The sequence below is a fragment of the Sabethes cyaneus genome, chromosome 2, assembly GCF_943734655.1.
Source record: "Sabethes cyaneus chromosome 2, idSabCyanKW18_F2, whole genome shotgun sequence".
Classification (NCBI taxonomy): Eukaryota; Metazoa; Arthropoda; class Insecta; order Diptera; family Culicidae; genus Sabethes; species Sabethes cyaneus.
Genome location: NC_071354.1, coordinates 177,501,419 through 177,529,299, shown reverse-complemented (window position 1 = coordinate 177,529,299; position 27,881 = coordinate 177,501,419). Strand labels below are relative to the sequence as shown.

The window sequence follows — 27,881 nt, the reverse complement described above, 5'->3', positions numbered from 1 at the left end:
TAGAAGAGTTGAAACTCTAACTCATAAATCTAAAAAGGGTTTATAATATTAAAGCTTGGTTAATCTAGCATCTAACCGTGTTGGAATCGTGGGAATAAGCGGCACAAAGAAAAATGGATCTAGTATCGATTTTACTGAAAAGAAATGGGAGTTTTCGATAAACAATTGTTTACCTAAAGTTTCCTAAAATCAGAATGAAATGTTAATTCCTGAATTTTCAAACCAAATTCGCTCGTAATTTGGTCATGCGTAATTTTAATTGTTAGAAGAGTACAATATTATGGTTTTTGACTGAAATTAAATGTTCATAAAATGTTTAGAGAAAGAAAAGTTGTGACCTTTAATTGCAATTATTGCAATACATTTATTTGTAACATTACCTGCATATTAATTTAATCTAATAAAACAAACAGCAACACGCACAGTACATTACCGATGACAACAGCAGCAAAATGATCACAATCGTAAAGGTTGTTGGGCAATGAAAAACAACCACACAGCATGCATCACAACAGCACCGAGCCTCAAGCATGTGCCATGTGCCTATCATCGCGGAGCTCGCGTGTCGTCTGCTCACACTCGACTGGATCAGCTGGTGCCTGACCTGCACACTGCACTGGCGGATCGTCGGCATCGGCACTGAACCGAGCAGTGGGTAATCGATTCAAACATTCCTATACAACAAGCAGTAGGGGTGGTGGACACCGGCATCAACCATCAGCAACCGACGATGGGGAGTAGCGCGAAAACGTTCCATTCGCAATTGGGCTCAAGCTTAAGCAATTCTACGAGCAGCTTCTTAGTCATTTATTGGTCGGGTTGGAATCAACAAGTTTCTTCTGGTGAAGACCACTTTCGATTTCGGTTAACCTTCGCGAGCGCGTTTCATTGCATTTTTCAGTGCCAAAAAAATTCGGTGCAGTTTAATCTTTAAACAGGATGACACAAAATCAGCTCTTAGTTACGGCGATAGTGATAATTTCGATAATACAAATTACTGGAATCCAATGTGCTCCACTGGGAAAGAGTGGGGGGAAGACAGAATTTCGGGACAAGGCCTTCGACAAGGAGTTTAAAAAAGTGACCTGGATTGGAAACGAACCAGTAAGTGCTGTTTGGTTGGTATCTTGTTTGGCCGGTGAAGCTTAGCCAGAGTAGTGTTTGTTTACCTATTTGCTCGAAAGCACGCTAGTCGTCGCGCGTCAGTTCGGTTGGCGATCAAAACCGGCAAGGTTGTTGCATTTATTATGTAATAACAATGAGTTGCAGTAAATCATGTGGAGTTGGCGCTATAAACGGTGGATTGCAACAGCGCAAAGGCATTTTCGCAATTATTATGTGTATTTGTTTGTGCACTTGTGATTTTGACTATCCTAACAATAGACATTGTAAAAGACTTTCAGTGTCAAGTTCACATTTCATCACATTTTTTATTATGAAAATATTTAAACATTTGTATAAAAATTCAAACACATAGTATTATCTGTTAAATGTATGACATTCTTATGTATTACAGTGGACTCCTACAAATTAGAATATTTTTGGGTAGCCTCCCTCTTTGACATTTGGCATTTAAGAAAACGCTTCACAGAAAAACTTGTTTTGATTTTTTGTTCAAAAATATTTCATCGTGACGGCTTAAAATAACCTCAGACTGAATGGACGCAAAATCACCTATTATCGTCACCCGGATAATTTAGTGCATTGCATTGTTGCTTTTAAAGTTTTGGAAGCGAGTTTCTGAATCATATGTGTTTCTCAACAAGGTATGAAATACCTAAATACATAAAAATGTTGTGTTAAAAGTTGGGGAATGACTATTGCTGCATAAGTGCCTAAATACAGAGCCGGCATTTGGGCCGGCAAACCCGTGCGATCGCACAGAGTCTCGCGCTTCGGTGGAGAGGGGGGTGGTTCTCGCGTTTGGTGATAACTAGAGAAAAATGTTTAAAAAAGTCTAGTGGACAATCCCTGACAGCGATACTGATGGAGAAAATCACGGATCACTATATCCGTAATGAGTTTTTAAAAAACTCCGTTGCATAGAAATCAACATGCATACTAACACTGCAAATCTACGGATACCGCACTGCACTACTTAGTAGGGGAAGACTGTCCAGAACGCACCGTGGGGGTAGAATGGCCCATGCTATTAATTGCTAAACGCGGAAACTATTTGGTAAAATTATGAATGCGCATTTTATTTTGGTGTAAAACACGCTAATTCATAATCATGTAGCCTGAATGACCTTATATGGTTAAAAGGTCTCAAATATAAACAAACAAACAAACATAATCATGTAACTTGAATGACCATATATGGTTAAAAGGTCTCAAATATAAACATACAAACAAACATAATCATGTAGCATGTAAAAGCATCAAACATAGCCACATCCAATAAAATCAAGCGATTATCCGCGAACTCATTCCACATGTAAGAAATCACGGTTTTCTCTTAAGCTTTTACCACTACTCGGTATGCAAATTTCATAATAAATACAGTCTATCTAATTGATATACTGTCATACTCGATGATTCATCACAAAAACGGCATTAACTATGCATATTTTTCACATATATTGCACAAAACTTCAAAATACAAAACAGGGGCAGAATGCATCACAGCGGGATCGAACAGTTATAAAATATTTTTAATTTGCAGTACATCTTTTGTTTCGGATTATTTAATAAAAATGTAGCAATATTATGTATTGTATAGAACTTGGAATTTGCCTTAAACTTAATTGTACATTGTTTAGCTTACAATATTTCATCACACATCAGTTGGAGAAAATTAGATGATTAAATTTTATTGCCAATTATGTTGAGATATGAACCCATTATGTCCCAGCAAACAAGCGTTTTTAACAAACGCTATAACGAACGCTTTCGCCATTTCAGCAGCCTAGTTTTAGGAGTTTATTTAACACGTGATTGAATGGTAAATTTTTTGGTTGCGTTTAACGTCTAACTGGGCAAACTAGGTGCGTTTTGTCCACGGGCTTTGGCGTTCTGCCTCACATAATGATTTTGACTCTTGCCAAAAATCGTCAAAAATAACAAAAAATACTGGTTTTTGTTAGGAAATTTTACCAGGAGTAAGTGTAAAAACCTAATTTAATCCACCTAGTGGTGAAAGGAACCTTTGTTATACCGTCTTACTTGCGATTTGAGATAGAAATCGACACGTTTGGTTTACATGAAATTTTTGGAAATTGAATAAGTTTACAAAATTTGGCCAAATAGAAGCACTTATAAATTTTGATAGTTTCTTTTCTCATGAAATTGCTGAGTAAGTTGTTACTAATGAGGGTAAGTGCAAGTAAAAGTAAGTTGTAAGATGAAATATTATTCTTTAACATATACATTGCGTAGTAAAGGTCTAGTTAATAGGTTTTTGAACTATGCATAATTTCCTGTAACGCCATTCTATTTGAATTACAACAATAAAGTTTTCTTGAATAAATTTCATCAATTTTTATGAACCTTCAGTTACTCACGTTGTTGTATTTTGTACACCATACGTAGGTTTTTGAATGCCATATTGTTATATAGTTACAAATCGTATATTACGTTTATACTAACGTATATTCTTCAATAAACTTGTTATGAGCAAAATGTCAGAATTATTCAATGCATTATTACTTTAAATTGTTAGGAAAATAGATTAGCATAAACCGACATCACAGAAACGAAGCAAGTAGCATGTGAGGTGTACCGCAGTTGGCCCCAACTGGAATTTTCTTTCGTTTCTTCATATGGAAAAATGGTGTCTGTGTGCAGCAAAACTACCAGCAAATGTAAAATGTTTAAAATGTATCCGTCTGTTGGTAGTCGAGTGATTCGGGGTCAAAATCAGGGTATTTTTTATAATCAAAGTTCTACAGTTCGTAAACAAGGAAACATAGAGGTATACTATGTTCAGCAAAGTTGTGTATTTTTATTATTTATATAACTTTGTAATACATGAAAAAGTCATACAACAATTACAAAAAGAGCTAAAATAGAAAAACTGATTTTTCAAATTTATATACAATAAATAAGATCTCTTCGTTGAAGAGATAGAAGGTTACTGTCTTCAGCAAAATTTCTTGTAATAATATGCTCTAAAACTTTGCAGAACACATCAATGTGTTATATTGAAACTGAAGGAAAATAATTTTTTTATTTCACTTTTAGGGGGACTAATCAAAAATCAAATTCTACCAGACGATAGAGCTTTCAATTTCAAGAAACTCTTCCAAAGGTTCGATAAACTTAAAACCAAGTTTTCCTAGTCAAAACTCTAGTGCGCACGTTTTCTTTGGTTTTGGGCTATTGTGCGCGCGAGTAACTGTGTTATAAAAGTTGGCGCGAGTGTTCGAGGGTTAATATCTTTTGACTGGTAAAATCAATTCTTATGAAATTTTGCATATATATTCGTAGTGTGAAAACCTCTCGTTTGATGTTAAAATAATTGAAATTAGGTTTTTCTTGGTTAAAATCATTATAAATTATTGTTAATTTTGGTGTGGTGTATTGAATTACTCATAACTTTCAAATTAACCATCCAATCAAAAACCATTCAATAGTGATCTATCCGGCTATATTACCTGACAAATGAAACTAATAGCACGTAAATCGGTTTGGCCATCTCTGAGAAACAGGCGATCATTTGAACCTTGTCAAAACTGGTTTTTTAAGCATAACTTATAAACCACTTGTTTGTTTTCAATAAAAATTGGCCTGAAGTTTAGCAATAGTAAGAGCTTTTATTTGGTATTAAGATCGATGAAATCGGCTATGTGGTTCCAGAGAAAATCGTGTCACGTAGTTTTCACATTTTTGCTTATAACTTTTAAACTAAAAGTCAGACCACGAAACAATTTAATAGTGATATACCGTCGATTCGGGCGAAATTGATCAGTCGGGTGAAATTGATCAGCTTGGACTAACGAGTAAAAAACTCTTTATTCTACGTTTATACTGATTCATAAAGCTGAATATGCACCCATCCATATAAAGATTGAGTTACAGGTCAAAGTCACTCGGCTTTCAGCAAGATTGATCTTGTAAATGGCTTGATTTTTTAAAATTTACTATTTTGATCGAATCGCAATTTTCAACATGCCCGATAAAACTCCTTGCTGTTAACACAAATTTCGTTGCAGAAGGAAATTTTGATAGAACTAATTCGATTCTCTAATTATCTGGCTGTGCTTTGATAATTTCCATGAATAAAATTATGCGACAGAAATTGTTTGATTTGACCTTTTACGAAATAAAACGATTGATAACATCATGAACTGAGGCAACATAGATTTCTAGATCGCTATGGGTGCGAAATGGAGCTGCCACCTACGAAAGTTTATTCTTTCTGTAAAGCAGAATGGAGATTTATAAAAGGGTGCAAAAGACAGACAATACTTCGCACAAATTTTACAAACGCTCCATATGGCAGTTGCATGAGAGTGCAAGAGATCGGTTTGTGCTTACATAGCGAAATGCAACTACACATTCAAAGAGACAGTCAAGCTCCCGTATATGAGGAGAATTAAATTATTTGTTTCACTAGATTGGTGAAGATTGTATACGAAAATCGTACATTTACACATATATACAGCAATGTTTAAACAAAAACAAACGATTACGATGCTAAAATTGGCTTAATATCTTTTCTATCGTTCATATTTATTTAGCAGATGCATCAACCATGCTAATGTAGAGCTGACTGTTTGATTTTTGTGCTAGTTGCTGTACGCGACATTGTTGCCTACATACAGGCAATATCTCGATTACGCCAGATTTTATACTGCACGTAAGGTTATTGCTGTCAGAGCGTATGGTTTAATAGCAATATCGTCTTGATTTCTACGTGATCAATTTCACCCGTTATTTGTAAATTTTCAATTTCACGATTACATTAAGTTTTATCTAAAATAAAACTATTTATATAAGATATAGATGATACTGTCGTGTAGCCAGCACTACAGTACTTATTTTAAAATTGAATCATCTTCCTAAATATGTTTCTATTCAAAGATATTTAAAATTTACTCGAAAAAGTGATCAATTTCACCCGAATTCACGGTACTAGGTAAAAATAGCTTTAAAATAAAAGTTATAGCAGACGAATCGGTTCAGCCAGAGAAATAGGCGATTGAAAATTGAAGCGCACACACATACACATACACATACATACACACACACACACACACACACACACACACACACACACACACACACACACACACACACACACACACACACACACACACACACACACACACACACACACACACACACACACACACACACACACACACACACACACACACACACACACACACACATACACACACACACATACACATACACACACACACATACACATACACACACACACACAGACATTGCTCATTCGTCGAACCTGATCGTTTGGTATATGTGACACGGCCGAGAAATATGGCTAATTTTTACCTAAATCGTTCAGTATCTCGCTCTGTATAGAAGATACGTATTCACTTTTTTCTGCAAAAGTATGTGCTTTTGACAGATGCAAATGTTTGCAGAACACTATTTTTCCCTAAATTACATAGTTTTGAAGCTTAATATCTCAAAAACTGTGATACTTAGAGGAATAATGTGTTCAGCAAAAAGCTTCATAATAAGACTATCTAAAACTTTTTAGAACATACTATAGCTCTATATCGTCAAATTAGAAAGTTAAATTTTGCAGCGTCACCTGTGTTTGAGTTCCGAACTTATACTAACCACCAGTTGTTGCGTCTATTGATATACAGAAATTTTTCCGAAGACGCCATATTGAAAAAACACTATGAAAAGAGTTATTAAAAAAGTTCACGATCCCAGAGCAATCGCCCCACTGTGCATCGCAAGTGGGGCATGTTGGCCTGCTTTTACTTATTTGAAAAAATATTAATGCTGAAGCAAATCAAGCGTTTCATACCGTAATTTTTGGCAGAGATGTCTTTTTGAAGTTCACTTTACGCAATCAAATCGCAACAAACGGTTATTTACAGATTTTGACAAGAAAATAGCTTATATAAAAGACGCCAAAAGTTACATCGGAATCTGTTCAAAAACAAATTTATTTTTGTTTTGTTTTTACAGCATGTGACAACTGTCATACTTGCATAATAGGCTAGTTCCATCAAATACTATGGATTCTGGGTGGTTTTGCATTTTAATTTCGCTTGATTAGAGAAAAATGAAGGTAGGGCACATTGGCCAGGGGGGGGGGGGGGGTCACGTTATACACAATTCCCCTAAATCACAACATCGGTGGGAAATACGTCGGTCACGATATCGGTGATCTAAGGATGTCCGGAAGGAGGAGTTCCTCCTTGCTCTGACACTGGTAGCCGACACTCCTTCACAAGCTATCACAGCTTGGTTAGGTATGAGGTTAGGTTAGGTTACCATTGCTTACACCGACGACGTTGTACTTATCATTATAGGAAAATTTGATGCTGTACTGTCAAGCAGCTTGCAAGGAGCTTTAAACACCATATTATGTTACTTACAAGACGGGCTTAATAAAAATTCCACAAAAATAATCGTTATCATTCACTAGGTGAAGAAAACATGCCATTACTTCCAAAATACCGATTGGTTTCAGACTGAGCTTTAGTAAGGATGTCAAACTCCTTGGAATAATTCTGGATAAAAAGCCCGGCTGCCTGCCTAGATTATGTTACTAAGAAATCCCACCGCAATCCAGTCGTTGAACAGTGTAGACGTATTTAAATTTGCTCGCGTTACTTTTCGCGCTTGACGCGTATTAATTTTGTTCGTTTTGTTTGTGCTAGATTTACAGTTTAGTTTTGTGAACATGAATTGTGAGATTTGTTTGGCGGATTCTGCCGTAGATTCAGTAATGTTGACATGTGTCGGATGCACACGATCATTTCATGCCGCCTGTGCCGGAGTTACAGTTCAGCGAGGATCCCTACGCAAACGAGACAGAAAGATCGACCCACTGGCATATATACTGCCGTGCTGCAGTTCTTGCCAAACACTAATAAATGTCGCTATAGATCTGAAATCGCTAACTGCGGAACAAGCCCAGTTAGTTGAAGTAATTAATAATCACTCCGAAGTGATTCATCGAACAACACAGCAAAATAATGTATGCGCCATACATGAAACGATCGAGCGCATTGAAACACAAATCGCTGACGTTAAAAAAGAGCTGGCGGCCGGCAGAAACACAGCTGGTAATGCTACGTCGATTAAAAACCACGTGACCTCTATGATGGAAATAGCGATGCACACATTCAACGATAACATAGCTGCTACGTTACAAACAATGACGTCATCAATTTCAGCTGACTTGAAACTGATCAGCGAAGAAATTAAATCGATTTCAACTACGTCTAATGTAATAAATGATGGTGCCGTCTCTGCTGACATGTTATATAATTGGCCAGCAGCAGAGATTATGGGTGCGATACACAATTTATCGGAAAAAGTTACTCAATTAGAATCCCCCCAACATGCACCCGTTCTTAGCATAGCTGAGGAATTGAATAATGATAATGGCAATGATCATTCGGGATGGCGATTCATTGGTTCTACAAAGCGTTGGTCTGCTGACTGGAGGAAATACGATGAAAAAATAAAACGACGCGAAATGCAGGAACTTAAGGAATTCAAGGCGTGGCGAAATCGGAAGAAGCGCTCTCAACGTCAACTACGTGCTACTATGAACAACAACTACATCAACAACAACAACAACAACAACAACAACAACAACAACAACAGGAGTCACAATCATAACAGAGGATCAAATAACTATAACAGTAATAGTAACCGGACTAATATCAACAACCGTAGAAATATTAACAACAACAACAACAACAACAACAACCGCAGAAATATTAACAACAACAACAACAACAACAACAGCAACAACAATTACAACAGAAATAACAACAACAATTACAACAGAAATTACAACAACAACAATTACAACAGAAATAACAACAACAGCAACAGGAATAACAATAACAGCAATAGGAATAACAACTACAACAACAACTACAGGAATAACAACAATATCAACAGGAATAATTACAACAACAACAGGAATAACAGCTATATTTCTTTCGATCATCCACAACACAATACATCAGCAATCATCGAAATCATCTTCCCCCGGATAGAGTACTACTTGCGGCTGCTAGACATCACTTTTCTGGACCACCTTTGAGGCCTGCTATACAATTTCAGCGGGGAGAAACGCTCAACCCTTACACAACAAATGATGAACCGCAACGACCGATGGCATCCAATTCTTCTGCTACACATTGTATGGCTTGCCTGCAGCAACACTCGTGTTTTTGATGAAATAAGTCATAGTTCGGTAAATATGTTTGATAACCACGCTACTATTAATACTCATTCCAAACATTGCTTGGAAAATATACCAAATAATTTAATCATTGAAACCCCATCAACTTCTTCGCTTAATTATTCTACGGTAACTGAAGTTTCGGTATACTGCCAAAATCTAAACCGCATGCGAAGTGCTCACAAAATTAATGAAATTCAAAAGAATATCTTATGTTGCTCCTTTTCTATAATTCTTGTAACCGAAACTAGTTGGGATGATAGTGTACATAGCGAGGAAGTTTTTGGTAATAGATATAATGTCTATAGAAATGATCGTAATTATCAATTGTCTGAAATGAAATCAGGTGGCGGTGTATTAATTGCTATTCTATCAGAGCTAGACTCAGACATCATAATCACTCCATCATTTACCGAATTTGAACATGTATGGGCGAAAGCACGAATAGCTGGTGAGACACATATCTTTGCGTCCGTCTATTTTCCTCCAAACAATGCACGTAAAGAAAACTATGAAAAGTTTTTTGAAGTCGCGGAAAATGTCTTATCTGAGCTCTCTCCTGAAATAAAGCTTCACATATACGGAGATTTCAACCAACGCAATCTTGACTTCATTACAGACATTGACAACGAGAGCATTCTTCTCCCAGTCGTTGGTGAAAACGAAACCTTGCAATTAATATTTGACAAATCTGCCAACTTGGGCCTTTATCAGATTAATCACATAAAGAATAGGCAAGATTGCTACTTAGACTTATTGTTTACTAACATAGGCGAAGACTTCTGCGTAACTGAATCGCAAACTCCATTATGGAAAAACGAGGTATTTCATACCGCCATCGAATATTCGTTATTTATACATGAAAATCTGCGTCCCTACGAGTGCGAATATGAAAAAGTATCGGACTTTCAATCCGCAAATTATGGGAACATAAAACAAAGGCTTCACAATATTAATTGGCAACATGTATTTCGAAATGAAAACAATGTAGAAATGGCTGTCGAAGCCTTCTATAAGCTCATATTTGAAATATTAAAAGACGAGGTGCCTATGAAACAACGAAGACGTCAGGCTCATTCAAAGCATCCTATATGGTACAACAGTCAAATAAAAAATATAAAAAATCGCAAGCAAAAAGCACATAAAGCATACAAAAACCATAACAATGACAATAACTTAGCAAATTATCTTGATCTCTGTGATCAACTAAACCAAGCGATAAATGTTGCCTTTGAAAAGTATATACAAAAAACCGAGCGTGAGATAAAATCAAAACCAAAAAACTTTTTCAACTATGTAAAATCAAAATTAAAATCAGAAAACTTTCCATCTAGAATGCATTTGGACGAAAAAACCACAGATAACATAGAAGAAATTTGCGACCTTTTTGCCACTTTCTTCCGAGATATCTATGGTACATTCACAGAAGAGGATCGCGATTACGGCTACTTTACACATTTTCCAGAATCCTCAAATGACGTAAACGTTAGACAAATTAGTGTATTAGAAATATTAGACGCCTTAGAAACATTAGATTCCTCCAAAGGCCCCGGACCAGACGGTTTACCTCCAGCATTCATAAGGAAACTAGCAACAGAGCTAGCTACTCCACTATTCTGGCTTTTTAATTTGTCCCTTCAATCTGGAATTTTCCCAAGCATCTGGAAAAGATCTTTCTTAGTGCCTGTGTTCAAAGCTGGTAAGAAATCTGATATCCGTAATTATAGGGGTATTGCAATTATCTCTTGTATTCCAAAACTTTTTGAAGCAATTGTCAATAAGAAGGTATTCTCGCAAATAAAAAATAGAATTACTCATACACAACATGGTTTCTACAAAGGACGCTCAACCACAACAAATTTACTCGAGTTTGTTAACTTTTCGCTTAACGCAATGGATAATGGAAACTACGTTGAAGCCTTATATACCGACTTTAGTAAAGCATTTGATCGCATTGATATACCAATGCTTCTCTTCAAATTGCAAAAAATAGGTATACATCAAGAACTTTTAATATGGATCGAATCATATCTCACATATCGCCAGCAAATTGTTAAATTTAAAGGAAAAACATCTAATCCCATTCAAGTCACTTCTGGAGTCCCTCAAGGGTCTCATTTAGGACCGCTATTGTTTATTTTATTCGTTAATGATATCTCATTCGTTCTCAAGAATATAAAAATCCTTATTTACGCCGACGATATGAAATTATACTTAGAAATAAAAAATGAGACAGATGTCAACACATTTTGTAACGAAATTCAAATTTTTTATAATTGGTGTAAGAAGAGCTTACTTCAACTAAACGTGAACAAATGTAAATTAATTAAATTCAGTAGGAAACGAAATACACCTATAACCAACATCTCCCTTGGAGATCAAATGATAGAAAATTGTGAACGAATTAGAGATTTGGGAGTTATTCTAGACTCAAAATTAACGTTTATAGATCACTATAATACAATTACTTGTAAAGCAAGCAACATGCTCTCTTTCATAAAACGCTTTAGCTTTAATTTTCGAGACCCATACACATTAAAAACACTTTACATTTACTACGTTCGTTCAATTCTTGAGTACTGTAGCGTGGTATGGTCTCCGTTTGCCAATGCACACATAAATAGAATAGAATCAATACAAAAACAGTTCTTGTTGTATGCACTCCGTAATTTAAATTGGACGAGCCTTCCTCTTCCGTCATATGACGACCGCTGCAAGCTTATAAATATCGAAACATTAAAGGCGCGTCGTGAATTTGCAATGGTCTCATTTGTTAATGACATAGTCTCACAACGTATTGACTCTGCCGAACTCTTATCTAAATTAAATTTTTACGCACCTACTAGAAATTTACGTGTTCGTACACTATTTGCCACGGATCATTATCGAACTAATTATGCTAAATTCGGGCCCATAAATCAAATGATGGTGCTATACAACCAACATTGTAATTTTATTGACTTCACAATTAAAAAAACCAAATTGAAGCAATATTTTAGGACAATAAGTAATTCAAGTCAATAACAACAGAAAACTAGCAGAAACGAGCAAACATAAATAGAATATGTAATCGATTGATAACATTAGGTTAAGCTTGTATCACGGTCTACACACGATTGACTGCAAATAAATAAATAAATAAATAAATAAAAGCATCCCATTGGAATCAAATACAGGGGGACAAAACAGTTAAACAGTTTATCTGCCCAAGTCCTACAGTAGCTAAAAAACTACTCAACTTAAGTCGTAGCGAATTGCGCACAATCACGAGACCCCTAACTGGATTCTGTCCCGCTTTTTATCAGTTAAATAATACCGGATGACACCGAAACCTGCCGCTGCCTTTGTATGTCTGAAATTTAAAGTTCAGTACATCTGCTCTACAATTACGGGGCTCTTGCTTTATCTAGACATAACTTCTTGGAAACTTTCCTTCCCAAAAGTTCATGGCTTTTTTAACCATGTAGTACCGAATTGGGGCACAAGATTACAACTATCTAACTTAACTCCATCAATGGGTATGAGCACTCCGTAAAATGTGTATAAAAAAAGCCTCACTGCTTAATCTGCACAGGGCCTCGCGCGTTGTAACGCCGGCTCTGCCTAAATATCATTGTGTCACTGGATCACTGGTCATTAAAGGGTGTCCCACATCAAATTGCACCAAGGAAGAAACGCTGTACAAAATTACCCGTTGGGTATTTTCTCTTGAAATTTTGGGTAGAAGTAGTTTAGAGTGGATTGAACACTGTGTTTTCATCGCGGTCAATTTTTCAAAAATGGGAAAAAATAGCCCGAAAAGGAACACCGTGAATAGGTTTTGCGCATGCACCTGGAAAATGAGCATCGATTGGAAGGAGAAATACGGTCAGAATGGGTGTTCTATTAGTGATCAGGATCACAAGCGTGTCGTGGAAGTGTTTAAGGAGAATGCCAATGCTTTGGTCAGAGATGTAGCCAAAAAATTGAATCTGACGAAGTCTTTCCCAAGGAACGGGATTCACTGCATACGTACTAAGTGTAGAAGGCTATAAATCGTGACGAACGGCAAAATACGGTGGGATTGCCGCGGGACCGGAAACTGTACACCCGGATGCTGAAGAAGCCTCATTGTCTTACTATGGATGATGAGACTTACGTCAGGGGCGGACTTCTGGCAGCTTCCGCGTCTGCCATCTTAGGTACAGCTTGCGGGATACAGCATTTATCCAGCGAAAAGCAAAATAATATCAAAATGTGTTATTGGAAATCGAATAACTCATATTAAAATTTGGTTTTGTTTTAGCTGACATAGTTGGTAAAATAACAAAAAATAGTATCAAAATTTTACTCCTTTAAGGCCAAAGGAATAACTTGTGTTATTTGAATAACAAAGCAATAACATGACTGTATTCAGAGTTTAGAATAACATATTTTAGTACTATTAAGGTATTAAATAACAAATGCAGTAATATATGAGATATTAAAAAATCATTTTATAAAAATTTTATAATATAAAATCTCTTTAATCAATACAAAATTTTTTTATGAAATATATCGAATGTCATTTTAAGACCAAAATAAAATATGATAACAAAATCACTGTTTTAAATATCTACTCAATAACAAAATGTGTTATTAATGTATCTCCATATCTATTCAATAACAAAATATACCATTATAACACAGTTTGATATTGTGTTTATATTATTTTCATCTTCGCTCCTGCTCGGGTACAGCCGCCCGTTTCGCGACAGACGCTGTGTGAGCCGCCCTTCACCTGGAGAACAGGCGCTCTAGTTCGCACCTCCTAGCTTAGCTGCTTCAGTAAGTACATGAAGCATTTCCAGGTAAGCCCATCGACCGTCATCATTTGACTTAGTTCTGCGTGGAGGCGCCAGGTGGGAGCTTGAGAGAACCAGAGCTATGTTTGACGCTCCTTCCAGGTAACTCTCTCCATTTCATACCCTCCAATTCAACTATGGGTATTAGGAGCATAATGAGCACCCTAACTTGTGACTAATTTAAGCATCCAAAACGACTGAATTTTTAAAATGTCGTCTTTGCAAAACATACTTTGAACTTTGAATTGAAATTGAAAAATAATAGACATGATGACGAAAATTGCAATTTAAATGTTTCAAAAATTAAAAATTGGTCAGTGTGTAGGGCACAATGAGCACCCTTATAAACACATGATTGGAGGGTGTATATAAGTACAACAACCACACACACATACTCGCTCACACATACATACATACACACACATACACATACACATAAACACAAAACGTATCAAAACGTCGAAAAAACTATTGACCGCAAGCCGCTTAAAGCCAATTGAGCCGCGGAAGTTCCCTCTGGAGCACACAAAGAAAGTTTCGGATGGCGCTTAAGGTAACTGTGTTTTGGTGCTGAAGACATATGTCTATCCGTTTCCCTCTGCCGGTTTGTATACAAGGGTACTGATTTCCCGGATAGTAGGGCACCGGAGGGTATTTCCAGCACGCTACTAAATTCGGCATACATTCCCTTTTTTGCTGCGTTTTCGCAAATGAAAACTGTACCGCTATATAACAATACTGAAACGAATGTAGAACTCATAGGCTTTAATGTGTTATTGCTATTTTCATAAAAATGTTATTAATTTGCTCATTTTTATTCAATAAACATCAAAATCAATGTTTCTCCATTAGCACGTAATTAGGCTGAAATAATAGAACCAATCGCTTACGCGCTCTTGATGATGGTTTGGAAAACACCTCGTTCTATGATCTCGTTTACTTATTCTAGAAATTAAACAGCTGTGAATTCGGTATCAGAGAACAATTCTACTTCTTTTTATGACGGAAAAACACAAAAATTCCCCTCTGATATGAAAATATAAATAAATATTCATTCACTAGCCATTTGCAGCATTTTGTTTTTAATTTCAGCATATGGGGCTCTATTTATACTACTGCATATATGCGAGCAGATGCGCCTGAAATTCTTCTATCCTGTTGACATAGCTAGTTTTTGAGTGACAACCACTTGCTTCTGGTGCTAGTGTATATGAACATTTTAATGTTTACTAGCGCCAGAAGCAAGCTGTTGTCACTGCAAAACTAGTTATCTTCAATGAGCCGGTATGTAGGCAATACCGACACGTTATCCATCTATTTCTCTTTTGATCTGTTTTTGAACGACAGTAATCCACCGAATAGGACTCTGCGTATTGCTATTTTCTCACTGTAATTTCTCAGGTTTCTTCAAATAGATAGAGCTGGTTCATGTGTTCTTTAAGCCGTGCGCAAGAGCCTAAAGTGAAAATAGTTTGAATCACAGCTCAACATTCTAAGTATTGACTCCAAGTGAACATCAAATTCTCTTCGTCATATTCGAAGTAGGTAGGATAACCAAAAGGACTTTTATTTTTTGATAAAATAGCGGTTTTCTTTACATTATATTTTCGTCGATAATGAAGAGATAATATATGACTGCCAATGAATAGTGTATGTATTACATGTAATTCGCATTAAAGTAGTTTCTATTGCTGTCAATTCGTTTCTATGTTGCGAAAGTAGACGAAGACCCGTCCTGGACGAATCCACCCAACACCTTACCTCGAATTTTTTAATTCGATTGAACGAGTAAACTACTAAAATAAGCTTACTAAAAATGCACGTATAGAAAGTTTCGTGGAATTTTAAGTCCATTTGGCAAACCTGTACAATACTTTTTAAAATGGACCATTTTACCACACTTGTACGTTTTGCACAGTTCTTCCTCCTGTGCACACTAATTGAAACAAACGATTGGTCCGATTTAAGCGTAGATGACCGATTTTTGATTATTCTTTTTTCTAAATCATCTGTGCTTAAAATCACGATGGAATCCGTTCTTATTTTTCTCAACGTAGCAACAGCATTGGCGGAACTAGCGCCCATTCCTAGGGGGGGCTATAGTCCTCGGAATTTTTTCAACCATTTTATTTCGTCGGCATATTAAAATTTAATGCACATTAATGCCTGGAATCTTATAACAGTCATGCAAATAAACTTTACTCTGAAGTTTTTCGTACCTATACTTATCTAACTATTGGTTTTTCAAAAATTAAAAAACTTAGTCAATTTTTCTAGGGGGGGCTAAATCTTTTCTAGGGAGGGCTTAGCCCCCCCTAGCCCCCCCCTAGTTCCGCCACAGAGCAACAGAGCAGTTAGCTAGCGAACATCATTATACTACAGAGAAAAAAAGCTTAACCTAATTAATTTACATTGCATAGCAACAATTGCTTAATTTTTCGCACACCACATTAAAGCAGCGTGAGCGAAAGTAACCTATAAGCAATACTAGCCCTAGCACCCGACACAAAAGCATATGCATTAAGCAACGTTTCGTTCACTGAATGAAAACACTGCAATCCACTTATCATTCAACAGCAGCGGTGTGTTTTGAAAGTGTTTATCTTATTCAAAACCAATTCATTTTGGAAGTGTTTTTCGTGAAATGGAACAGTCACTTACTCTCTTTATCTTTTTAGGTTTCAAAATTTATGTTTAAGTTTCGTTATTATAAATTGTATCGGTTTTCTTTTTGGACTTTCAATTTAGTTTAGCTCACAAAAAGTTAATGAAGATATAAAGCACGATTTAATGTTTTACCAATTAGTGCAGTGCAGTAAAAAATTGATTAGCATTTACACGCTTTTGAAATTTTAACTTAAACCGACCGACTATATAGCTATTTTTGTTTCCAACTGCCGTAGGTTCGCGCCCTGGAATCGTTTGATAACCCACCCGATAGGGATAACGCCCGCAGAGAGGTGGATAATTTTCCCTCCAACATCTACAGCAAGTACGATAATGTGCAGAAAAAGGTTAAGGATTGGTTTGATGTAAGTAGCTGTCTGTGGTGTGTACTGTCTAACCTATGCAGATTAAATTCTCATCTTTCGATTACAAATTTTGCGCTAGACTGAACCACTAATTGACCATATCCATGAGTCGGAAAAATATGGAAACGAGGGCGATCAGTTTTATTTTATCACAAAACCGCTGGTGCAGCTGACGGAGAAGATGTCTAATTTGACCAACAAAATTCTTGCGGTGAGTTGATAGGAATCTTTTGTGTGGTACACCTTTAAGGTAATTGAATCGATTGTATTGTATTATTTTTGTTCTTTATTTCACAGGCTCCAAGGAATCTTTTCCGCAGTGCCAACAAAAGCGTTTCCGAAAAACTGAATGACTTTGGAGGAAGTTTAGTTGGATTAAGGAGATAATTGAGTGGTGATTACTGCATTATTGACCGTACGTAGACTGAATTGTTCGGTTGATTGTTTGAAAAGTTTGTTAGAGCCAGTAATCGAGTAAAACCTGAAAGCAAAATTTTCGCAATCAAAAAGTTTTACACACCGCCAAATATATAGCTTACATCGTGCTATGATAGAAAGTTACAAATTGAATAAGTGTTTAAAGATTAGAATAAATTATTAATTGCCACGCAAAAGAAATACGATAGGTGTAAGAAACTAACCTTTAAGGTGTATGTAGCACAGTATGTAAATACCTAATAATAAAAGCTCCATCGTCTGTTCATGCAGTCGATTTCAACAAATGACCACAAGAAAAACGATGTCACTTTGTGTGTTTCTTTTTGATTAGCTGTTCACCTGTAGACTATGCACACCGGCCGTCTGAGTGGCTGCCAAGTTCAAATTCAAACAGATCGGCGTCGTTGGGTGTAATCGTATGAATGATGCTGAGGCTGACTGGCTTGGCCGTTTTATGTTAGATAATGGCTGCCACCACCGTTATAACCTTTTTTTTCGGCAGCAATCCTCCAGCGACTAGAGCCATAAGCTATAGAGACGAAACCCAACACATCTGCGGTCGGTCAACATTTTGGGTAATTCAATCAGTTCAACCCAGGTGATCGACTGCAGCGCACTGCTTTGGACCAGATTGCAGCTGATGGAAAGTGAGATCTGGTGATTGTTTCGTGTGTAGAAGAGCTGTTGAAAATAATTTGTTATACGAACTGCAACACTTTGTAGTAAAAACTCCAAGCAATGTCATCCAAAAGGAGTTTGGAGGTCATACTGTTATTCGCAATTTTATTTGCCAACTGTTATCGTGTGCATGGCAGACCCCAAGACAAGCAGAATGTTTTGGAACAAAACCGGCAAGCAGAGTTAACCAAAGAATCAAAAATTGGAGAGACGAAGGTATGATCCAGTAATGTTATGTATGCATATCGATGTCGATATTTGTGCCCCATCGTGCGCAGAGTTCGTGCTAAGTTTGTTTTGCGAAACAAGTCTATTGTGTGTGTGCATTGAGTTTAAAATGAAAATTTCCCGTGAGATAAACGCGTTATTACTGAATTCGACTTTTATTGACAGATAGCGTTTTTCATGTGGAACCTTCAATTTTCATGTAAGGGAACTAGAGGCCAGAAGACCACCCGGGGCAAAAGTGTCACTCTTCAGTTTTTCATGAAAAGGAGAAAGAATTTTAATATGTCTCTTACGATGTACCATAAGAAAAATTATTATTAAACATACAAACTCAGACATAAAACGGATTTTGCAATTTTGCTTGAAACATGCAAGAAAAATGATAAGAAGAGTCATGCGAAAAACTCATTAGTCTTTATATGTACTATTTTTGGCATGAAAGATTAATTCGGCCCAATCCCTATGATTAGAAGTGTCAAATTTAAAATTTTGGAGGATTATCATCAGTAATTTGTAGTTTTAATCGCTGCGATTGGGACAAAAAGAACACAGCTTATACAAAACAAAACTGACACCTGTTTGGGTTAATATAACCTTGAAGTTTAACTTATCAAAAGTTGAGCAATGTTTTCCAAAAGGGGGATTGCCAAAAGTATTAGGCGATTCGCGGCAGTAATTTTTGTCATTGAATTTCGAATTCAAGAGCTGTTAGCAGAGAGTGCCACATTTTTACAAGTTAATGCAAGTAATATACGGGTTTGTTTAGGGGCCATTGTTACATTGACCTGCACAGTTTCAGATGAAACCTGGAGGATGATTGATGGGCGGAGAAAGGTGAAAGCCAGCATAGAGAGGCGACGAACCAAGCGGTTAAGACAACACGCCAAACTAGAAAGGTCTGTGAATAATTCTCATATATGGGGCAAGAGTACCTTGGTTAGCTCCCTAGCTAAGGAGGGTCGCCGGTGCCACGAATGAAACAATTTTTTTTGTATGCCAGAAGGGCATTGGGTTAAAAGGCCACTGCGACAGTCTTAATGATCGGCTTTTGTGGCAGGCCCCGACTGCTGTACACTGTTTACCAATGAACCAATGCACAGTGGTGTCGAATCACCAAAACACAATCATTGGCTATTGCGCTAATACATATAAGCTAAGATAAGACTTTGATAAATATAGCAATATAGTTTGTAGATATTGACATATGAGTCGTTACGAATTATAGTGGTCTATTGACCATTTTTATCAAAAATGAGATTTTGGCATAAATCGTAAATTTTTGCATAGACGTACTCTGCAAACAATAAAAAGTCGTATCAGAAACGTGAGTTTGAATGTATGTTCATGCTATATGAATGCTATATAGTTGAGCCCGAATCTTACGATCCGGAAAATATGAATGTCTGTTCAGAATTCCGAAAACTGCGAATACATTCCATTGACCAGTGTTTGCGAAGCTGTTTAATCTTTGAATTAGTTCTTTGAGTTCTTATATTGCATAATATAGCTCTAAGATGTTTTACATAAAAGAGTCATAGCTGGAAACTGAAACAAATAGTTTTCATGGTCGTATTGGATTTCATTTAACTGAATAAAATCTTCTGGCTGTTTGCAACATTTATGTAGTCTGATTAGAGTAAAATGTAGCTTAGAAAATTCTTGATCGTTTGCTATAATTAACTCATTTTTTTAAATTTTGCGACTTGGTCCGGTCTGATTTAACACCGACCATATGATATCGCGACAAGCAATCGAGTTGAGCAGGCGAGTCGAGCAGCCGAATCAAGCAATCGAGTCAAGCAGCTGGGTCGAGCAGTCGAGTCGAACAGTCGAGTCGAGCAGTCGAATTGAGCAGTCTAGTCGAGCAGTAAAATCAAGCAGTGCGGTCGAGCAGTTGAGTCGAGCAGTCGAGTCGAGCAGTTGAATTGAGCAGTCAAATCGAGCAGTCCAGTCGAGCAGTTGAATCGAGCAGTTAAGTCAAGTAATCCAGTCGAGCAATTGAATCGAGTAGTCTAGTCGAGAACTTGAGTCGAGCAGTCGAATCGAATGGTTAAGTCGAACAGTTGAGTCGAGCAGTTCATTCGAGCAGTCGAGTCGAGCCGTTCAATCGAGCAGTCGAGTCGAGCAGTTCATTCGAACAGTCGAGTCATGCAGTTCACTCGAGTAGTCGAGTCAAGCAGTTGAGCAATCGAGCAGTCTAGCAGTCGACCAGTGAGGTGACTGAGAATACAACCCATTGCACTATGGGCAAGAACGAGAGAAAAAACTGACGCAATTAAGATACGGCCTACAGGCTTATAAAATATAGGTGATCTTATGTAAAATTTTCCGGAGAATCGCGTGGTGCCCACCCCTTTCCTGTTTGTCATGGGGAAGCGTCCCATTTTGCACATTTTCCCCTATTTTTAACATTTTTCACCCTTATTGGATTATTCCAAGCAAGGTTTTGAGAACAAAAACCACGAAAATCTACTAATTTTGTGTAAAAAAGTCCGCAGAATCGAATAGGGCTTATCTCATTTAGTTTAGAGCACATTATTTTTTTTGGTTGAATTTTGGTATGGTCGGTTTTTTGATAACGGGAGCTCAACCAAAAAAAATAATGTGCTCTAAACTAAATGAGATAAACCCCATTCGATTCTGCGGACTTTTTTACATAAAATCATTAGGCTTTTAACGTTTGTTTTCTCAAAGCCTTGCTTGGAACAGCCCAATAAGGGTGAAAAATATTAAAAATAGGGGAAATGTGGCACTTCCCGATGATAAACAGAAAAGTGGTCAGCACCACGCGATTCTCCGGAAAATTTTACATTAGATCACCTATATTTTATAAGCCTGCAGGCCGTGTCTTAATTGCGTTCGTTTTTTCTCTCGTTTTTGCCCATAGCGCATTGCTACGAAAGCATGATGTCCCTTCAGGGACCTGTTTTTAGTTACCGATAAGCCTCTTATGACGTCCTGTCAGAGACCTGGTTTTCGGTACAGACATAAGCCTCTTATATAAATAGATGTTCACGCTAAATGTATAAGTACGCTAATATGGACCGCCTTAAGGTGAAATTAGTGATCATTAAGATATCATCATTTTATATTTGTATTGTTTTGCGAATAGAATAGAAACTGTAAGCGACAAATAACCAAACGCATTGTGTGTATACATGCAGTTTGACGAACTATGTTATTAAAAAACGGGAGTATTGCATAACATATGATGAACATTTCAGCTAAAGTCTAACGAGAGCTTAACACAAAATTCGCAGGTATTCTTTACCCAACGTAATGTTGCCATATCTTCCGTTGAATTTCTTCATTACATGACGAAAAAGTCGTTGGTATTTTGTATGGCACCGCTGGCTTACAACGAACAAAAGATAAAAGAAAGAATACGAGAATCCCCCTGCCGCATGAAATAGAGAAATTGATACGTTCATTTACCGGAATAATTTTGGAAATATCTGGTTTGCAGTCGGCATGCAGTTCGTCTTATGTTTAAGAATAATGTAAATAAAACTTGCCAGATTTTTAGATGGAATAGCTTATATGAGTAAAAGTCGCTGAAACGCAAATTTTAAGTGAAAAGTTCGGTGGATGAAAACTGCGCAAGTTTTTACGCCAGTTGTACATAGGGTATATTGCTGCTTCGTCGTAATTGCCTATTCCCGTCCTATCCAACACAAATTATTAAAATTATTGGAAACGTTCTTATTCGAAACTACCTTATTTGGGGGACTGTTGTACATGTTGACATTACAAATCAGCCCTGGGGTTTGACAAAAGGTGGGAGGGTGGTTTCTCACAAGGGAGGACCAAGGTCCAAATGGGTAAAGGGAAGCGTTTCTTGTGCATTTGGACCGATAGCAGTTGTACAAGTAGTTGGATGACAAAAGGGGGTTTCTGAAATGGGGGGATAAGCTGATCATTGACAAGGGGAAGCAAAAAAAAAGCTCGCTTTATAGAAATTTGCGAAAAGAAGACAGATTTACTAGAACCTGGTGGACAATGGGGGAAGGGACTGACAAAGGGAGTAGAGGCATTCAAACCAAGAAAAAGGGTTTTGTTTCTTGCATTATGAGAATTTTCGTTGCAGTATCAGATGTACAAGTGGGTGATAGACAAAGGGTATGATCGAGCACTTAGCTAGTAATTCATTGAATATGTATTTCAATATACTGAATAACTTTGTAGAATATTTGAAAGCAATGAAAAAATCATGTGTAAAGTAATTGAGCAGCATTGATTTTTAAATGCTCATTTTAAACAAATCATTATATTTCGGGAACAGTAAGAGATAGATAGTTACTTCATTCAGCAAAGATGTTTATTTTTATGTGCTTTGTAATTTTTTTTACAAATCCAAATTTTTTGGACGAATTTTAAAAACAAAGGTTTGTAGCACCCTAATAGATTGACTCGCCTACACCGAAATAGGACAAAATGATCCACTAAATTTTAATAAATTTCCCCAAAGATATCATCTTGGAAAAAATACGCATTTTTTCCGCATCTGTTAATGATCGCGTTTTTGCGATTCGGTGCCACTGTGCAAAGGCAAGATGTTGCTCAAGCACAGAGCTAGCCAGTTACTGAGCAATCATACTGACCAGCTTAATAGATGGGCAGAACACATTGAACAACTTTTCTGAGTCTCAACTATCGCAGACAAACAAAACCAGTTGCACGTGATGCCCACAACAGGTCACATCAACCGCGTCAACGCTGAGGTGCCGTCGCGACGATGGCTAAATTTGAAACAGTAATTAAACGTATGATGTCTAGCAACGCACAAAGTTAGATTGCATTTCAGCCGAGATGCAGAAAGCTGGCCCAGTATTATCAGCTCTTCAGCAATATTTCAGAAACTGCGACATTTCCGGTGGAGTATATGTAGGGTATCTTAGCCTTCTGCGGCTGAGGTGCCCTAATTTTAACGATTATGCTGACGTGATAGTCTGCTGAACGCCTAAACTTTATAATTGTTATTATTGAATTATGTAAATTTAGATTTTATTTAATTAGGTTTGAATTGAGAAAGTAATTAAAACGCAGATATGAATCGGGAAGACATTGCAAACTTCAGAATCAAAATACAATACGTTATGCATCTACCACATTTATTTGATTTCTAGTGTCTGTCAGACTACTATCTCAGCCCCAGAAGGTCAATAAGAGTTACTAAGTAATGGAACTTATCTGCAAGGTTATCAAAATATCAAAGAATTCACGGACCTGGTTTATTGATTTCGTAAAAGTAATCTTGAAAGTACCTGAGGCATATTCTTAATTAAAGCCACTGAGTAATGTTTCAACCCCGACTTGGCCAACGAGGCCTCATAGTCAACGCTGCCAAGTCGACACTAACGATGCCTCCAATTTTATAATAACTGTACAACCGGTTGAAGAGGGGGAAGTTTACCAAGACTAAACACACACGGATCAGAAAGGCCAGTGGCGCCTTTGTGGGTCTTCAGATGCTCAAATCAGCTTTCACTGAACAAAACCTAAATTTTCAATTCTAATGTGAAATCCATTCTACTGTACTATACATCTACGAAAACTGTTGCGTATCGACAAAGAAAACAGACTAAAGATCTTCGTTAGTCGCTGCCAGCAGTACATCGCTCGGGCTTGGTGGCTTCACGCTTGGATTTCCAATGCGGAACTTCATCGCTGATGTCACAAGCGCCAAATAGAATCAGGAAATCGGGAGCATAGATGGAAGTAGATCGGACATAGCTTGAAGAAAGCGAATGAAATTGATTGAGTTCTCTTATGGCAGCTCACTCGATGCCGAATGTGAGCAGTAGCAGCTGCTTACATTTTAAGTAAACGTGGAAATACAGTATGCTTTTTTGTGCGAGGAAGCAGCCCCGATGTTCCCTAGCACAGAGCTAGTCTAGACTTTCTGGCATCCTCCGGCATATTTACAATCTGTCCGACTCTCTGTAGCCTATCGACTTTTACCAGATGTACAATGCAAATTTCTCCAAGCAGTGGCTTTGGTCGTCATGCATACGTCTCCGCCACCTTCCGCTTGCAGTTTGTACTTCGTCAAATGTCGTCCACAGCACCTTTTGCTCGAACACGGGAAGAGCGCGTATGTCTTTCATGGCCAGCCGCACGGCTTCAAGTCCATAAAGAACCACTGGATTTTGTACGTTTCTTAGTTCGTGCGACGGCCTGTGCTTCTTGGTCGTAGCGTTTTGCGAAGGGCAAAGTAGGCCCGATTTCCCGCTTGAAAGCGCCTCTGGATCTCCTTACTATTGTTGTGGTCCGCGGTCACCAGTGATCCGAAATATACGAACACATCTACCAGTTATAGTTCGTCGACGTCAACAGTTTGTTTCCTTTGAGCCTTTTTTTCTTCATGTATTTGGTCTTCTACGCAATTATTTTTAGCCCAATCCTCCTAGACCCAGCTTTCAGTCTAGCGTAGACTGCCTCCGCCGTCGCCAAGTTCCTGGCTATGCTGTTTAAGTCATCTGCAGAGCCTAGGAGACTATCTTTAGTGAAAGTCGTGCCTCTCATTTCAAAATAAACCGTTACCTTGTCTCACTTCTCGCCGCGTCTCAAAGGGACTCGAGAGTGTCCCCGAGATACGCACAAAACACATCACTCGATCAAATGTAGCTCTGCGCAGTCGCATCAGTTTATTCAGAAAACCATGTTTGTGCATTATCTACCATACCTGGTCACGAACGACTGTATCGTATGCTGCTTTGAAATCAATAAATATGTGGTGCGTGAGCACGTTGTACTCCTGACATTTCCTCAAGATCTTTCGGATGGTAAAAATTTGGTCCGTAGTTGGGCAGCCCGCCTGGCAATCCTAACGAAATCTTGAAGCCGACGTAACAGGATCTGGCCTTTACCAGCGTTTTGCCGCGATAGTTGTTGCAGTTCTTCCATCTATTCCTCCGGTAGCTTCTCCTTCTCCCAAGTCTTGGAAATAACCCAGTGTGGAGCAATTGCAAGTGTTTCTCGGCCATGTTCATATAGCTCTGCCGATAGGTGAACCTTACTGAACTCTAGTAGTTTTATGGGTCTTCAGCAACCCGATTTCTCGCTTGGTATCTTGGATCTTAGGCGCTGGGATATTGATGTTTTCCATGGGCCCAGATATCACATCTCTATTTACTTCAAAACAGCATACGATACACTCGATTAATACCAGCTATGACAGATAATGCATGAGCATGGTCTTCCAGACAAACTAACACGATTGATTAAAGCTACATGATTTTGTGCGTAGCTTATTCTAAATACTTTTCAACATCGCTCTTGACGCTGTAGGTAAGGTAAAGGTAGCCAACTCCTAAATTTCGCATATGAACTTGATGTCATGGCCAAGAACTTTGCGACGGCGAAGGCAATCCCCGCCAAACTGTAAGCGAAGTCTAAAAGGATTAAGGGAAAAATAAATTCGTCGAAGGCCAAATAAGTACAAGGAAGAAATAGGCTCATAAGAGACCTCCCTTGAACGATAACTATTGACGGCGACGAACTAGAAGCAGGCTTGGCATACACTTTTCGCTTCGATTTTGCTCTTTTGATTACTGCATCTCAGCGAAACATAATTTGAAAAAGTGGTGTATGGGGCATTTGTAGAGCTGGTAATTATCTATAATATTGCTGAAGAAAGTAAAGCTTTATCTTTAGTATTTATGCCGCTGTAGGGCTGCAATGCCGTTGGTAGCCAAAAGAGCGCTCTTTTTGCTACCAACGGGGTAGCAGCCTTACAGCGTCACAAATACAAAAGATAGACCTTTACTTTCTTCAGTAATATTATAGATAGCTACCAGCTCTATAAATGTCCCATACACCACTTTTTCAAATTCTGCTTCGCTGAGGTGCAGTAATCAAAAGAGCAAAATCGAAGCGAAAAGTGTATGCCAAGCCTGACTAGAAGTGGTAGATGTGTTCGTGTATTTGGGATCGCTGATACAAACGGTGGGATATGGACATTTGAATACCCGAACCCGATGTGTACCCAGCTTATAAAAGATCGAAGAACCTGTTCCTCAAAGAATAATTCGATGTTAACCATACCCGAACCCTATTCACTGTAACTTAAATCTCACAACCCGAACCTGATCAAAGCCCGATAAACTATAAACTTTAGTACTCGCACCTGACCTGCATTCGATTCATACCCGACCCGTATCCGTAACATATCTGGTGCCCAAAATAACTAATACAATCAGGTGGTTGATTCTGACTTATTAGTAAAAGCCATTGCTTTCACGGATTCAAACCTACCAAGGGAAAAATCAACATCTAAGTGATGATAAAATAAACGTTTGAATATCTATTTACTCGGTTTGACACCAAGAATTGTGAATTTATGTTTGATGACAATAGCGAAAATACTTCTTTTTCGCGACACTCAGACCTATCAAAATCATCTCATTTTTGATTGACATAATAACGGTATGCGGCAATTTTTCTGATCATCTCGTCATGCACACAAAATAATACATAAATTTTGAATTCCATAGTAATGATTAAAAATACGTAGAAGTAGACATCTTGCGCGCCATAGAGCAGCTTGAATGGTCAAAATCTAAACCAAACGAACACGCTAAGAGATGACTCTATTGCATTGCAACTGAAACATGTTTTTATAGTATTTATAGTACCTGTTAAGCAGTGTGGAATATTAAATTAGAATATCCACAAGCACATTATTCGATTGAAAATATACAGCAGGCCCTATGTGCTGTAGAAGTACGGTACGCAGAAACTGGTCTTTCGGTAAAACCGATCTCAAACTTATTTATTTGTATGGCATACGTATTGCACTTTCCTCATCCTTCAATTGTTGTTTCTTATTATAAATTATTTGTAGGTTTACGGTTTAATCCACAACGACTCGGAAGGAAAAGAAGCCAAACAGGAAAAGGAAGATTTCGATTCGAAGGTCCTCACTGTTCTAGAAAGTGTTCAGCAAAAAATCATCAATCTATGGAATGTAAGTTATTAATTGCGGCAATTTGAAAATTGCTAAAAAAAAGATCATACTTTTAGCCTGGAGCCGTTATCGACAAAACTACCGCGGAAGATTGGAAGAAAAATCCCATCGAAGATTACCAAGCACTTCGACAGGGCATTGTCAACGCAGTGGACGCCATCGCTAAGCAGATCAATTCAGTTCTCGACGTATGCTTTTTGCCATCCGCTGATAAACTGTTACTCAACAAAGTTTACTTTCTATTATTTTCAGAAACCCCGCAAGCTTACGACGAAAATAAACAAATCGATTACGAAATCTCTCAATGCTATTGGCAACAAATTAGTAGGACTGGAGTAATGTACTGACATAGAACG

At 37.6% G+C, this 27,881-nt stretch overlaps 2 protein-coding genes across 2 annotated transcripts; both read left to right on the top strand.

The window, feature by feature from the left end:
* The first annotated feature begins 935 nt into the window (after positions 1-935).
* On the top strand, positions 936-17,607 carry LOC128738631 (uncharacterized). Its single transcript, XM_053833920.1, has 4 exons — positions 936-1,104; positions 17,085-17,213; positions 17,293-17,424; positions 17,511-17,607. Exons 1-4 carry the CDS (start codon positions 940-942, stop codon positions 17,598-17,600), a joined length of 516 nt encoding a protein of 171 aa, XP_053689895.1. The 5' UTR covers positions 936-939; the 3' UTR covers positions 17,601-17,607.
* A 782-nt stretch (positions 17,608-18,389) lies between these two features.
* On the top strand, positions 18,390-27,864 carry LOC128736396 (uncharacterized). Its single transcript, XM_053830877.1, has 4 exons — positions 18,390-18,545; positions 27,403-27,525; positions 27,582-27,713; positions 27,778-27,864. The coding sequence occupies exons 1-4, from the start codon at positions 18,390-18,392 to the stop codon at positions 27,862-27,864; spliced, it is 498 nt and encodes a 165-aa protein (XP_053686852.1).
* The last annotated feature ends 17 nt before the right edge of the window (positions 27,865-27,881 follow it).